This window comes from Crotalus tigris, unplaced genomic scaffold (genome assembly GCF_016545835.1).
Source record: "Crotalus tigris isolate CLP2741 ecotype Arizona unplaced genomic scaffold, ASM1654583v1 scf7180000019463.280638, whole genome shotgun sequence".
In the NCBI taxonomy this organism is placed as follows: domain Eukaryota; kingdom Metazoa; phylum Chordata; class Lepidosauria; order Squamata; family Viperidae; genus Crotalus; species Crotalus tigris.
In genome coordinates this window covers 92,446-105,740 of record NW_024097549.1, presented here as the reverse complement: position 1 = coordinate 105,740, position 13,295 = coordinate 92,446, and the positions used below count along the sequence as shown (strand labels likewise).

Sequence of the window (13,295 nt, the reverse complement as noted above, 5' to 3'; positions counted from 1 at the left end):
GCGAAGCGCAAAAACCTACCCTATTCTGGCTGGGGAGTCTGGTACCCTTCAGGCGTTCTTCTTGGGGTTGTGCCTTTCGTCGGGCCAGACACACAGCTGCAATGTGCCCTTGTTTGCCGCATGCCCGGCAGGTAGCGGAGCGGAACTTGCAGTCGGTTCTCCTGTGGCGACCTCCACAGCCGATGCACTTGAGCGGAGCCGAAGAGCTTCCCTTCTGGTTCTCTTCCTTCGCGGGGTGTAGACGGTCGACTTCTTCGTCCGGATCCTCCTCGGAGTTTCGTCGGACGTCTTCCTGGTGCACGGACGCACCCTCTGCACTGCTTCTGATCGGCCGCATGTTCTTGACGGCGCCGCCTGCTGCTTCTTCTGCGGTGACTTCCCTTAAGGCGTCTTGGAAGGATAATTCTTCCTTAGCGAAAAGTCTCTGTTGTAGCTCTCGATGCCTTAACCCGCACACGAATCGGTCCCTCAGTCGTTCCTCGAGGTCCTTGAACTCGCAGGGCTTGGCGGCCTTCCGTAACGCGGCGATGTATTCCTTGGCTGACTCACCGGACCGTTGATCCCTCTGTTCGAAGGTGTGGCGCCATGAGATAACGGACACCTTGGGGTGGAAGTGCTCCTTCAGCAGCTTCTTCAGGTCTGCGTAGCTTACAGACTCTACTGGAACAGGTGCTGCAAGGTTTTCTGCGATTTCGAAGGCGTCTTGGCCGCAAACGCAAAGCAGGGTGGCAGCCTTCAAGCTATCTTCCCTCACTTGGTTTGCCTTGAAGTAGTTCTCCATTCTGGATACATAGGACTCCCACCGCTCTGGATGTGAGACGTCGAATTCCGAAAGCCTTCCGATTTTCGCCATCTTCGGATCTTCAGGAGACGGGTCTATCAGTCAGCCTACCCCCGAATGCGCACTGGATTGGTGGGCAGCTGCCGAGTCGACGCCGTTCCTCTTCCGCCGCTCAGGACTCCTTGGGTAAGCTTACACTTCTTCCTTTCCAGGTAGTGCAAGGCATCCCACCTTCGTCGCCAGTGTTGAGTCCGTGGCGGGAAAACAGACACGAGAAGCAGCTGGAGTTCTCAGTTTCTTTTATTCAGCGTTCAGCTTACAGGAAGATGGCTTCAGCTTCGCCCAAACGCCTCGCAGCCTCTTATATAGGCAACTCCCGGGTAAATGGGTTACTTTTCCCGCGTCAGCACCCGCGCATGCGCACGGCGCTGGCGACAGCCTGTCTGGTCCCGGGCAGCTTTGCACCTGCCCGGGACTGCCTGCAAACGCCCGAGCCGTTTGCAAGGCTCGGGACATAACACTAACCCATACCCCAATCCTAATCCCTACCCCATTTTATTCCTAACCCTCTGTTTTATATGTTTAATACTGAAATTCAGTGAAATGCAGTAATGCTCCCTATTTTTTTGATTTGTTCTTAGTTGGTGCTTAATTCCCTAGAATGAAATTTCTGAAAAACAGCAGAAGCTCTTTTCCCTCAAAGACAAGGAAGCTGCTCTGATGCTACAAAATCCAAGCGTTAGGGAGAGAGAGCAGGTGGTTTCTTTATTTGACTTACTTTTGAAGGCTCATGGAAACCTTATAAGAAAAAGCAGACATGCTAGTTTTAGCTTACCAAATAGACAAATAAATTACACAAAAGTTAAAGGAGAAGGGAAGATTTGTAATTTGTGGGCAAGCGGTCAGAAAGCCAGGGCAGAAATTTAAAAAAGTGCCCGGGTGATGTATAGGTTGAATGATAGAGGCCTTTCTAGAATAAAGGACAGTTCATTGCTTTAATGGGAAGTCATTTAATTTATTGTGTATGTGTGTGTGCGCGATGTGTATATGTATGTACACATTTCCGTAGCAGTTGCTAAGCAGGCAGAATACTGATAAGGGGAAGGACAGGCCAGGCTCTGTAGCCCAACGGAGCTGGGCTACTCCTAGAACAAAAGAAACCGTCAACCACGATCTCCTCTGTAGAGCTTCCAACGCTCTGGCTGGAAAGCAGCAAAATTGGAAAACCCGGGCCCTCGGCGGATTTGCAAAGGAGTTGGGAGCAGGAGGAGGAGTCATTCCCAGTTTCTGGAGTTGGCGAGTGGCCCGTTCTGGCAATGGGTCACACCGAAAAGGCAGGTTTGAAAGGCAAACAAGCACGTGGATTAGTTGCTTGCCTACTCCAGCCCGAGTTAAAGCGTGGGTATACCTCGGGGCTGGAAAGGGCGGGCATCGAGGCTCTACCCCGCCTGCCTCTCCCCTTTAACCGTTTCTCGCAGCCGCCATTAATCGCAGAGTCCCACCTTCTTTAAGTTCTGCAGTTCCACGGCCGGCCTAGAGATCTCGCTGGACTTTTCCTCTCCCATTCCCCGGATTTCCCCCCTCCGTTCCGCGAAGCCTTCCGGGCTGTACCGCCAGTCGGTAAAACCTTGCTCATTAGCGTTAAGTGGAGTCCCGGATGGCTCTGGCCAGCGGCGCGTTTTTCTTCGAGTGGGCGGTTGGGGCCGCCTCAACCTTAACTGTGTTGGCCGCCGCCGTCGTCATCGTCTCCTTCTTGGTGCTCCGCAACTATTGGAAATGGAAAGAGATGCAGGCCATTCCGGAGGTCAAACCCTGGTATCCCATACTGGGTAACTCTCTGATCATGGATAGGGACGCCAAAGGTAAAAACTTCCCGCCCACTTCTTCCAAAGGTGTAAGCTACAAAGGCGGGGGATCTGGCTATAATCTTCCGTTACCTGCTTATTCAGTTCAGCTGATGAGCGGCGGGGGCAGAGGACAGGGGGCTGAAGCGAGCGCGGAACTGCTGGGGTAAGGGCGCTAGAGACAGAAACGAAAGTTTGAAAGATGTTAGGGTGGGAAACGGCGGAGAAAATGCAGTGCTTACAAAGTCATAAAATTCGTTGCGGACGAATCATCGGAACGAAGTATCCCTTTCATAATGAATTGTTTTGCATATTAGAAGATAACCTAAAAGTCAGAATTAAAAATATCCTCCATTCTGTGTCTGTATCACTGAAGGAAAGTGAGGACAACTGTTCTGTATAGTGCATTTTCAACCATTCTTTACATTCAAAATCAGACCAATTTACAGATCCTGATAGAACATTCCAGCTAGATGAATATATTGAAACCAAAAACTCCAAAGCGCCAAATTCAGGGCAGGAAGGGAAATAAAGCTGATTTCTTTTTAATGTGCATTAAAAACTAGAATCTAGTTAGTTAACATTTATTATGGTTATAACCAGCATCATAAAATATGTAAGCTGACTCCTGTTATGAATATCAACAATATATAGAAGGTATTTAAAAACTAAGTCAAATGCTAAACAACATTTCCTATTTGCAAAAATCATATTCTCTATCAATCAGAACTAATGTAGCAAATGTACATAAAGTAACAATATTCCTGTATTAACTTTTAGTTCAGTTTCACAGACTGTCGCATCAAATCTAGTTTCTAGCAGCGGAGTCAAGGAAGAGAAGTCTGATTTTCTAGCTAGATGGAAAAGAGAGGAGTAATGATTTTGACTCCCATACCATTGGCCAATAAAGTATGATAGCACCTTGGCCTCCTTGGAGTCACAAAGAAACATTAATTTAACACTTTGTCATAGCACAGATGTAGTGCACATGTTGAGACACATTAATGAGAAAGCTGTATGGAACTTCAGAATTGATATGAAAGATAAATATTTAGCTGACTGAATGATATTCCCAATTCTTCCAGGAAAATAATGATAATTTTTAAGTCTGTTTTGCTTCAACTTGTCTTAGCTATACTGTGAAAGCATCACATAATATGTAAAGGGATGAACCTGCAGAAAGGGTTCAACGATAACATAATTCTTGCGCACTAAGTCCTAGCTCCTTCTACCTTAATCAGATTGGGTTCTAAACATTAAACTGCACCTGGGACACAATTTACAACTCACAAGGGTATTCTTAAGAAATTGAACTGAATTCTATCCAGCTAAGCAAAGGCTATGGAAAGACCAAATCTGGGTTTTGTAAAAGAGTTAGGAAAGCCTTTGACCTCAGAGAATTCTATAATAACTAGGATGAATTCTTCCAAGCTTTTGTATAAGCACTGGTAAATGTAAATCAACAGATCTGTTCAATTTATGTCACGATGTAACTAGAAATGAAATCAAAGGTTGCTTTAAAGTCTAGTAGCTTCAAGTAAAGCTGACTTTGCTGGCCTGCATATTTTCCAAATAATTATTGATCTATAGTGGGTTGATTTCTCTTTCCTCTTTAAATATTATCCCCTAGTCAGGCCTGCAGTTTGACCTGTAAATACTTTGCTAGGTTATTTAATGCTACTTGGAGACCAGTGGGGAAATATATTAAAAATGTAACTTATATTTTTGAAGCCACTTTACTTAGTAGAATAAAATATTCAGTGTATCTCTTAAGTGTATTATTTAACAATGCCTCATTAGATGGAACCCTTATACGCCCAATTTTTCATGACCTGCTTATCAGTGTCTATCCTAAATCTGAACTTTACTTATGTACTAAATGTAAGAAATCAGAGCAAGGTCCAGTTTGCCAGAAAAATTCTACCTTAGAGAACATCTCAGTCTCCTTTATAATGAGCTGGCTAATCAGCCATATCTCCGTCCCCCTTTATAAAAATTAAAAATAAAATCCATGATGGTTCTTTGGGTAAGAGCAACTATAGGAAACAAGAAAGGAAGGAAAGGCTGTATCTGGCAAGGAGAGAAAGTAGGAGAAAACAAGTAGGAAAAACATGAAGGAAAGAAAGTTTCCTGATCAACAAAGAAAGAGAAGAAAAAGAAAAGCAGTTCTTAGTGAGAAGATTTCCTCAGATTACTTTTCTTTCTTTCTTTCTTTCTTTCTTTCTTTCTTTCTTTCTTTCTTTCTTTCTTTCTTTCTTTCTTTCTTTAATATTATCATCCAAGATAAATAATTTTAGATTGGATACATTTACTTATTCCTTAAATTTCTATCATTTCCAAGTCTCAAGGCATCTTACACTGAAAATTCAATTTAAAAAGATTAATGATAAAATTTAAAGCACTGGATGAGAAGTGCTCACTTGGTGGGTTCATAAAACATCCTTGTGTCTGTTTCATACTTTTGTACCAATAGCTGTGTTTTGCAATAAAATTCACCAAAATTTATTTTGATTTGAAATCCACCCCATGTTTAATTCTGATTGTTAATAGTCATAACAGACTATATTTCAGAACACAGTTATTTTGAGCTTTTTTTCAACAAGCTCTCCAACCTAAAGAAACAGTTTAACTGGGAGCCATAGTGTACAATGTGTTTGTGGTATGCTTCTCTCTGAACCTGATCTACAAAGCAAAGTAAAAATTGCAAGGATATTCTAAGCCAGACATGTCAAACACAAGGCCTGGGGGCCGGATGCGGCCCGCAAAGTGGTTTCATGTGGCCTGTGAAGCCATCCTGGAAACAGTGAGGGAATGGCCCCCGCTGCCTTGGCCCTGGCCCAGGCCGGCCAGGAGCCAATGTACAATTTTGTGGTGGCCATCTATAATGAAACACATTCAGTCTTAGCTCCACAAGGCTATCTAGAAACACTGAGGAATCAGTTCCTGCTGTGTCGGCCCCGCCCCCTGGGTGCATGCTGGGGAGGTGTCACCCTTTGTGAGGAATGAAGAAATGGACCATGCCTTGGCGCTTGCCCCGGTTCCACCCCATTCTGCCAGAGACCCTCAGATCTGTCCCACTCCTGTCCAGGCCCCCACAGGCACCCTTGATGCGAACAATGTAGAGGTGGCCATGCCCACCCAATAGGCCACACCCACTCCATCCATGACCGCCCAGTAGGCCGCACCCACCCTGGCCACACACTCCCGGCCCCCTGAGGGCAACCGCAATGCTGATGTGGCCCTCAATGAAATTGAATTTGACACCCCTGTTCTAAGCAGTTCTCTCAGTTTCAGACAAATCCTTATATTCTATCAGTCTTTACTCAAATTACTTACTCCAGCACTCTAGTGTTGTAAATTGTTTATTAATTGAGACTCAGCGTATCCCATATACCATGGCTAGATTAACACTTAAGACTACTATTAAAACCTAGTTGTTACGAAGTAAAGATCACAGCAATTTCCTAGTGAACAACTCACAAAACAAGCTGTGTTAAGATCATGGATGCATTTGGAGAATAGGAAAGATACTTCAGGGTGGTTTTATTTTGAGTTTGCTAAGGCAGCACAATACAATTTTAACCTCAAATATGTTGTCTGTATCTTGTGAGGATCAAAAAACCTTATCAGTTCAGATGTAAATGTTTTATTCAAAATAACAATAAGCAATAAACTTATAATTTGTAAACTGAATGTATATTTTTCAGAATTCTGGAAACAAGTAATTTCCTATTCAGAAGAATTTCGCTATGAACCACTACTAAAACTTTGGATAGGACCATTCCCTCATATAATCTTATATCACCAAGACACCGTAGAGGTGAGTCCCTGAGTTTTCATTCTCTTTTTAAAAAAACAAAACAAAACAAGTTTTATTAATTTTTCAAATTTTTACATCCAGGTGCTTAGGAAGAAGCGTGGTGATAGGGTAATCAATAGTCCAATAACAAAGTTATTCATGTGTATCTTAGGTTACATCAATAAAGATTCCCTCTCTTTATAACACAGTTTTGTTAAGGGAAAAAATGTATTTTTCAGTTTTATTTTTGTTGTATAGAGAAAAAAGGAAAAATAAAAATTAAAAAAAAGATTCCCTCTCTAGTTCCCTTAAATATTATAACATGTTCATATTAATACATTTCTAACTGAAATTCAATCAATCAATACATTTATTAATGACATTTTACTTATACATATCCAAGTCCAGTTTTTAAGTTTTACTTAATTCCAATTCCAATGTTCCAATTTTGCCTTTTATAACCAATATTTAAATTCGGATAACCTTAATTTCCCTCATTTCATTATAAAATACTTAACATAACTAAAATAGACACGTTCCAAAATTTACCTTCTTACTTTGTTCAGAAATATACTCATTTACTAACATTTACTAACAAAATATCTTCCATTATCACAAATGTATTTCCATCTAACAATCAAAACTATAATTTAACAATTAATTTTAATTTCCCTTATAAGTTTTAATCCTGGATATTAAACCAATCACTCCAAAAAGCTACTTAGTCCATTAAGTGAATTTTTAAATCCCATTTTTAAATCTAACTCTGGCTTTCTTTTTGTGCCAGGCAGGCTTCCATACCAGTGCCTTTGAATCCACTGATGTGTCTCCATTCCCACACATGTTGTTTGAACCAAGGGATAACACCCAGTTGTCAATTTTTCAAAGCAACTGCTCCCTTTGTAATAATTAGTTTGTTGCCCTAATAATTCAAATCTCCGTATTTGATTTGGAATGTTTGTCATCAGTTCAGTCTGGTCCTCTTGTTCTTCTTCCAATTTTGTCTGAGTAAAGTAGAAAATCATATCCAGTGTTGTAGTTATTGTTTGGTTAGCTAAATTGTCTAAGTTCTCAATGTGATATGTTTGTTGATTAGTTCCTGTTGCTTTTGGAGTTATAGATACTGTAGTTAAAGTCAGTGTTGGATTACCAAAATTCTTAATAGATTGTGAATGTTGTTATTCCTCTTCTGTTGTTTTTTGGCTTGTAAGTTGATCATCTGGAGTCTGGGGTTCGATTTCTAGTTTTATGAAAACATCCTCGGCTTTCACTTTTGAGTTGATTAGCTCAGTAGCTTCAAGAATTTTTTCAAGGATAAGTTTATAGTTGAGTTGTGGGTAGAATTCCTCCGTTTCCATGGTGATTAGAGATAGTCCTTTAGTGGAGGCTATGTTTAATAAGAGTCAGCCAATGTTCACCTCCACACTTTTTAAAAATTGTTTTCACCAGCCAGCTGTTTCCAATTCTTATCTTTTGGATAATATGAAGGACAAATCAAGGGAGTCAACAGACACAACTGAAAAAAAGAAAAGAAATTCAGTTGCTATGCCAGGTTTCGCCACAAGATGTCCCCAGCAGACCACAAAATCTTTTCCCAAATGCTTAGCTTTTTATTTTTCAGTTAAAAAAGCAGAAAAAAAGATATTTTCCAAAATTAATAGTTTAGGTAAATGATAAGTCTCTATAATAAGAAGTTTTTGGGACCCCAAGGTATCCGCAGAACAGATATCCAATTATCTAGTTGTTAAAGTTAGTTATTCTTCTCTTTTCTTTCCAAAACTTAAATTCCTAAGTATGCAAATGTTGCTGAATTGAGAGCGGGGGAAAAGTTTCAAAGAGCTTTCACAGGAAGGTAGTTAGGGTAAAGAGAGAGTTAAGGAAGGGTCTCACCCAGATCTTCCACGGTGCTTCATTGAGCTTAGAAGTGCTTTTGGCTTTCAGCTGGTGCAGCTAGATCACAGGTCGGCAACCTGCGGCTCTGGAGCCGCATGCGGCTCTTTGAGCCTTCCCCTGTGGCTCCCAGCCTCCTCTGCCTTTGCAGAGAGAGACAGAGACAGAGAGAGGCAATTGTGCTTCCCTGCTTTTCTCTCTCTCTCTCTCTCTCTCTCTCTCTCTCTCTCTCTGTGTGTGTGTGTAAAAGAGAGTGCACTCACAGTGTTCTCTGAGGAGCTGAAAAGCTTACTGGGCGGAGCTCCTCCCTTTGCTGCGTCTCTGCAGGAAGCAGGAAGCAGGAAGGGCAGGAGAGAGCTAGCTAGCCCAGCTAGGCTGACTCAGGAATTCTGGGAGTTGAAGTCCATGAGTCATAAAAGAGACGAGGTTGCCTACCCCTCAGCTTGTTGGACAACAGCTTGAAGCTTGCCAGGTGAGCAGCAGATAGGAGGGGGGGGGGAGAAAGAGAGAGAGAGAGAGAGAGAGAGAAAGAAAGAAAGAAAGAAAGAAAGAAAGAAAGAAAGAAAGAAAGAAAGAGAGTGGGGGAAGAGGAGTGGCAGACCAAGGGCAGATAGATAGAGAGGGAGGGAGGGAGGGAGACAGAGAGAGACCCTTTTGACATCTAAAATGAAGATAACACTGCATATATCTTTTTTTTAACCTGTGTGTGTATGTAATTTTATTCTCTTAAAGCATTCTCTTGGTGATCTTTGTTTTAATAGTATGGATATTCCCAAGAGTGATATTTTTACTTTTATTTTTAATGTGTGTGTGTGTGTGTGTGTGTGTATACACACACACACACACCTATAATAAAGGTAAAAAAGGATATATGCAGTGTTATCTTCATTTTACATATGAAAAGGGTTTTGCGGCTCCCGGTGTTTTGTTTTTGATGGGAAACGGGTCCAAGTGGCTCTTTGAGTGTTTTGGGTTGCCTATCCCTGAGCTAGATGATCAGCCATGTTGATGGTCTATCTTTCTTCTGTGAATCCAAAGGAGCTGCCTCAGCTCAGGTGGGAGGGCTGCCGCCCTTCCACGCTCAGGCGAGGTTCTCCTCAGCGGTGGTCGCTCCTCCAAGGCGACTTTCGACCCTTTCCAGGGTCTTTCGATGGAAAGAAACCAGACGGCGGGGAGGGAACTCTGTCCGTACATCCGAAGGCGCCGCAATCCGGAACCGGAAACCTCTGAGTTTTCATTCTCAATGGCTATGCAAGATGATTCTTGCTCCCGGGAAAATCTTATAGGTGAGGATGATAGTCAGTATTTTGACTTTATTGACAACCCCTTGATAAAAATACCTTGCCAAGTCTGTTTAGAAATTTATTGGTGGAATCCTATTTGCCCCTTTCTAGAAACAATTGTATTTAATAGGCAAGTGGGTAAGTATAAGGTGTTACATCTTTAATAGTGCAAAGAACCCTGAAGTAGCATGAAAGTGTGTAGACATTACTACATTACAACTTTTGGGTTATTTTTTTTTTAATTAAAAGTTTTAAAAATTTTATACAATATATATCCCAAATCCCTCCCACCTCTCCCCCACTTCCCAAAGCTGATTACAGGGTTAAAAATAAACAATCATAATCTAACTAACATTATCCAACTATCTTAGCAATCAAATCCATAACATACTTTAACTCCCTTTCAAAATAAATATTAACAAATTAAGAACCAAAAATAATAATATAATTAAACCATAATACTAAAAATAATATAAATTTAACCATATTAAACTATTATTAATAATCTAAAATTTACTCATAAGCTAAATAATACTTTTTAGTCTCATATTTATTCTGAATATAATCAATCCATCTTCTCCAAACCGAAATATATTTTTCTTGTGAATAATCCTTCAAATATGCGGAGATTTTTGCCATTTCTGCTAAATTAGTTACCTTAAGTATCCATTCTTCCATAGTAGGCAAAGAATTTTTCTTCCAATATTGCCCCACCAATAATCTTGCAGCTGTTACCAGATTCAACATCAAATTAATTTCTTTAACATCAAGATCTACAATAACACCTAACAAAAATAATTGCAGCGTAAACTTTATCTTTCTCTTAAAAATATTTTGAATATTCCACCAAATCTTAATCCAAAAAGCTTTTATATCTTTACAAGTCCACTAAATATGAAAATAAGTTGCATCTAAGCTTCCACATCTCCAACATTTGGGCTGTAAATTAGGATGCATACAGGACAGCTTTTGAGGATCCAAATGCCACCTATAAAACATTTTATAAAAGTTTTCTCTTAAATTTTGAGCTTGAGTAAATTTTACATTTCTAACCCAAATTATCTCCCATGTGTCCAATAGAATCGGCTCTTGAATATTTTGAGCCCATTTTACCATACAATCTTTAATTAACTCCATTTCAGAATCCAATTCTATTAAAACATTATAAATTCTCTTTATATGGGCTCGAGTTTGATCTTTAATCTGTTTTACCAAATTCACATCCTCTAAAGTAATACCAACCTTTTGATCTAAACTCCACCTCACTAACAATTGATTGTACTGAAACCAAGAATGTACAATATTTTCTTGCTTCAATTCAGCTAAAGATTTTAATTGCCAATCCTTCCCTACCAAACTAAGTAATTCCTTATAAGAAATCCTATCCAAATTCACTCCCCTAGATACCCCCTTTATCGCGTGTCCAGGAATTCCCCAAATTGGAATTTTATAGTTTAACCTATAATAATACTTCTTCCAGACATGCAATAAAGCATTGCTTAAAATATGAGATTTAAAAACCTGATCTACTTTTTTATTATAAATTAAATATGCATGCCATCCATATAATAAATCCCATGCCTCAAGAAAAAGTATATTTTTATTAGTTAAGTTAAGCCAATCACTAATCAGCGTTAAAGCCACCGCACCATAATACAATTTTAAATTAGGCGCTTTAAGTCCTCCTCTTTCCCATGCATCTTGTATAATCTTAAACTTAACTCTTGGTTTTTTCCCTGCCCAAATAAACTTGTTAATCCCCTTCTGCCATTCCTCCAAGTTGGCATCTTTTTTCAAAATAGGTATCATTTGGAACAAAAAAAGAAACTTTGGGAGAATATTCATTTTAACTGCTGAGATTCTCCCCAGCAAAGATAACTGTAGTTTTTTCCAATTATTTAAATCCTTTTGCACTTTTACCCATAATGTCTCATAATTATTTTTATACAATTTAACATTAGAAGCTGTAATATATACTCCCAGGTATTTAACCTTTCTCACTATTCCAAAACTTGTTAATTTAGCTAACAAATCCTTTTCCTTCATAGACATATTTTTCGATAATATTTTAGTCTTATTGTTATGGGTTATAATTTCCACCAAGTCCCTTACTGAATCTATTGGTTGAGATAATGTCACAAGCAAATCATCAGCAAAAGCTCTCAACCTATAATCATTCTTATTTATTTTTATTCCCTTAACTATAGGTGACTCACAAATTTTAATAAGTAAAATCTCCATTGTTAAAACAAATAACAATGAGGATAATGGACATCCCTGTCTTGTACCCTTTTCAATTTTAAATGCTTCTGTTAACCCCCCATTAATAATAATTTGTGCCGACTGTTGTTGATAAATAGCCTTAAGAGCATACAAAAATTTATCCCCAAAATTTATTTTCTCTACAACTCTCAATAAAAATTGCCAATTTAATTGATCAAAAGCTTTTTCAGCATCCAAAAATATCAAAGCCGCAGGGATTTGATTGTTCTTGTTCAAGTACTCAATTAAATTAACAATTTGTCTTACATTATATTTCATATATCTTCCAGTTATAAATCCAGATTGATCACTATGGATCAACTGCTTCAAAACTTGCATTAATCTATTTGCCAATATTTTTGAAAAAATCTTGTGATCTGTATTCAAAAGAGATATAGGTCTATAATTCTTAGGCTGTGTCAGATCTTGATCCTCCTTTGGGATCAACGATATAAAAGCCCTTCTCCAAGATGGAGGTAACTCTGCTCCCAACAAAATACTATTAAAAAGTTCCTTCAGTGGTTCTATCATTTCTTCTGATAACATTTTGTAATAAATTGCTGTTAATCCATCTGTACCAGAAGCCTTATCAACCTTTAATTGTTTAATTGCCCAAATGATTTCCTCAGAAGTAATTAAGCAATTCATCTCATCTCGTTGGTCATTAGAAAGTCTAGGAAAGTGTGCTGCCTGTAAGTACTTTTCTATATCTGAAACTTGTATACTTTCATTAGCATATAACTTTGAATAAAAATCCAAAAAGCTCCTTTTAATCAAATTCTGTTGATATACCTCTTTACCTTTATAGTCTATTTTCTCTATAATCCTTGACTTCTGTTTCTTTCGTAATTGGTAAGCCAACCACCTACCAGGTTTATTTGCATTACAAAACGTATTATGTTTCACATACCGCAAATTAATTGCAATCTGGTCAGCCATTAACATATTAAATTGCTCCCTATGCATACTGATAGAAACCTTTAAACTATTATCCAGTGGATTTTAAAAAAAAGCCTTCTCTTTGAGTTTAATCTCTTCTTCCAAGTCTTTACATTTTTGCTTCTGTTTATGCCTTTGCGCATTATTCATATGAATCAGAACCCCTCTCATATACGCTTTACTAGCATCCCACACCATTGACATCGAGGTACCCTTATACATATTCAAAAGAAAAAATTCCTTCAAATATTCTCTACATTTCTGTGAATTCTCTTCATATCTAAATAAATTTTCATTCAATCTCCAAGTCCTTCTACTCCCTTCTTCAGCAGATAGTTCCAACCATACAGGACTATGGTCTGACAATATTCTGGGGAAAATCTTGGCATTCTTGATCCTAGAAAAAAGATCATTAGTAATTTAAAAAAAGTCTATTCTGGAATACGATTGGTGCCTGTCCGAGAAAAAAGTGAAGTCTCTTTCTTCAATATTCCGTT

General features: G+C 39.1%; 1 protein-coding gene across 4 annotated transcripts in view; it reads left to right on the top strand.

The window, feature by feature from the left end:
- Window positions 1-1,878: 1,878 nt before the first annotated feature.
- Window positions 1,879-13,295, top strand: part of LOC120316638 (cytochrome P450 4V2) — a 32,937-nt gene continuing 21,520 nt past the window's right edge. For 2 of the 4 annotated variants that reach the window (XM_039362426.1, XM_039362425.1), the window contains exons 1-2: window positions 1,879-2,115; window positions 6,333-6,445. Coding sequence is in view for 2 of the 4 variants with exons in the window: in XM_039362423.1 (XP_039218357.1) it covers window positions 2,439-2,643; window positions 6,333-6,445 (318 nt within the window). In the remaining 2 variants the exon portion in view is untranslated. The other 2 variants (XM_039362423.1, XM_039362424.1) reach the window with 2 other exon arrangements.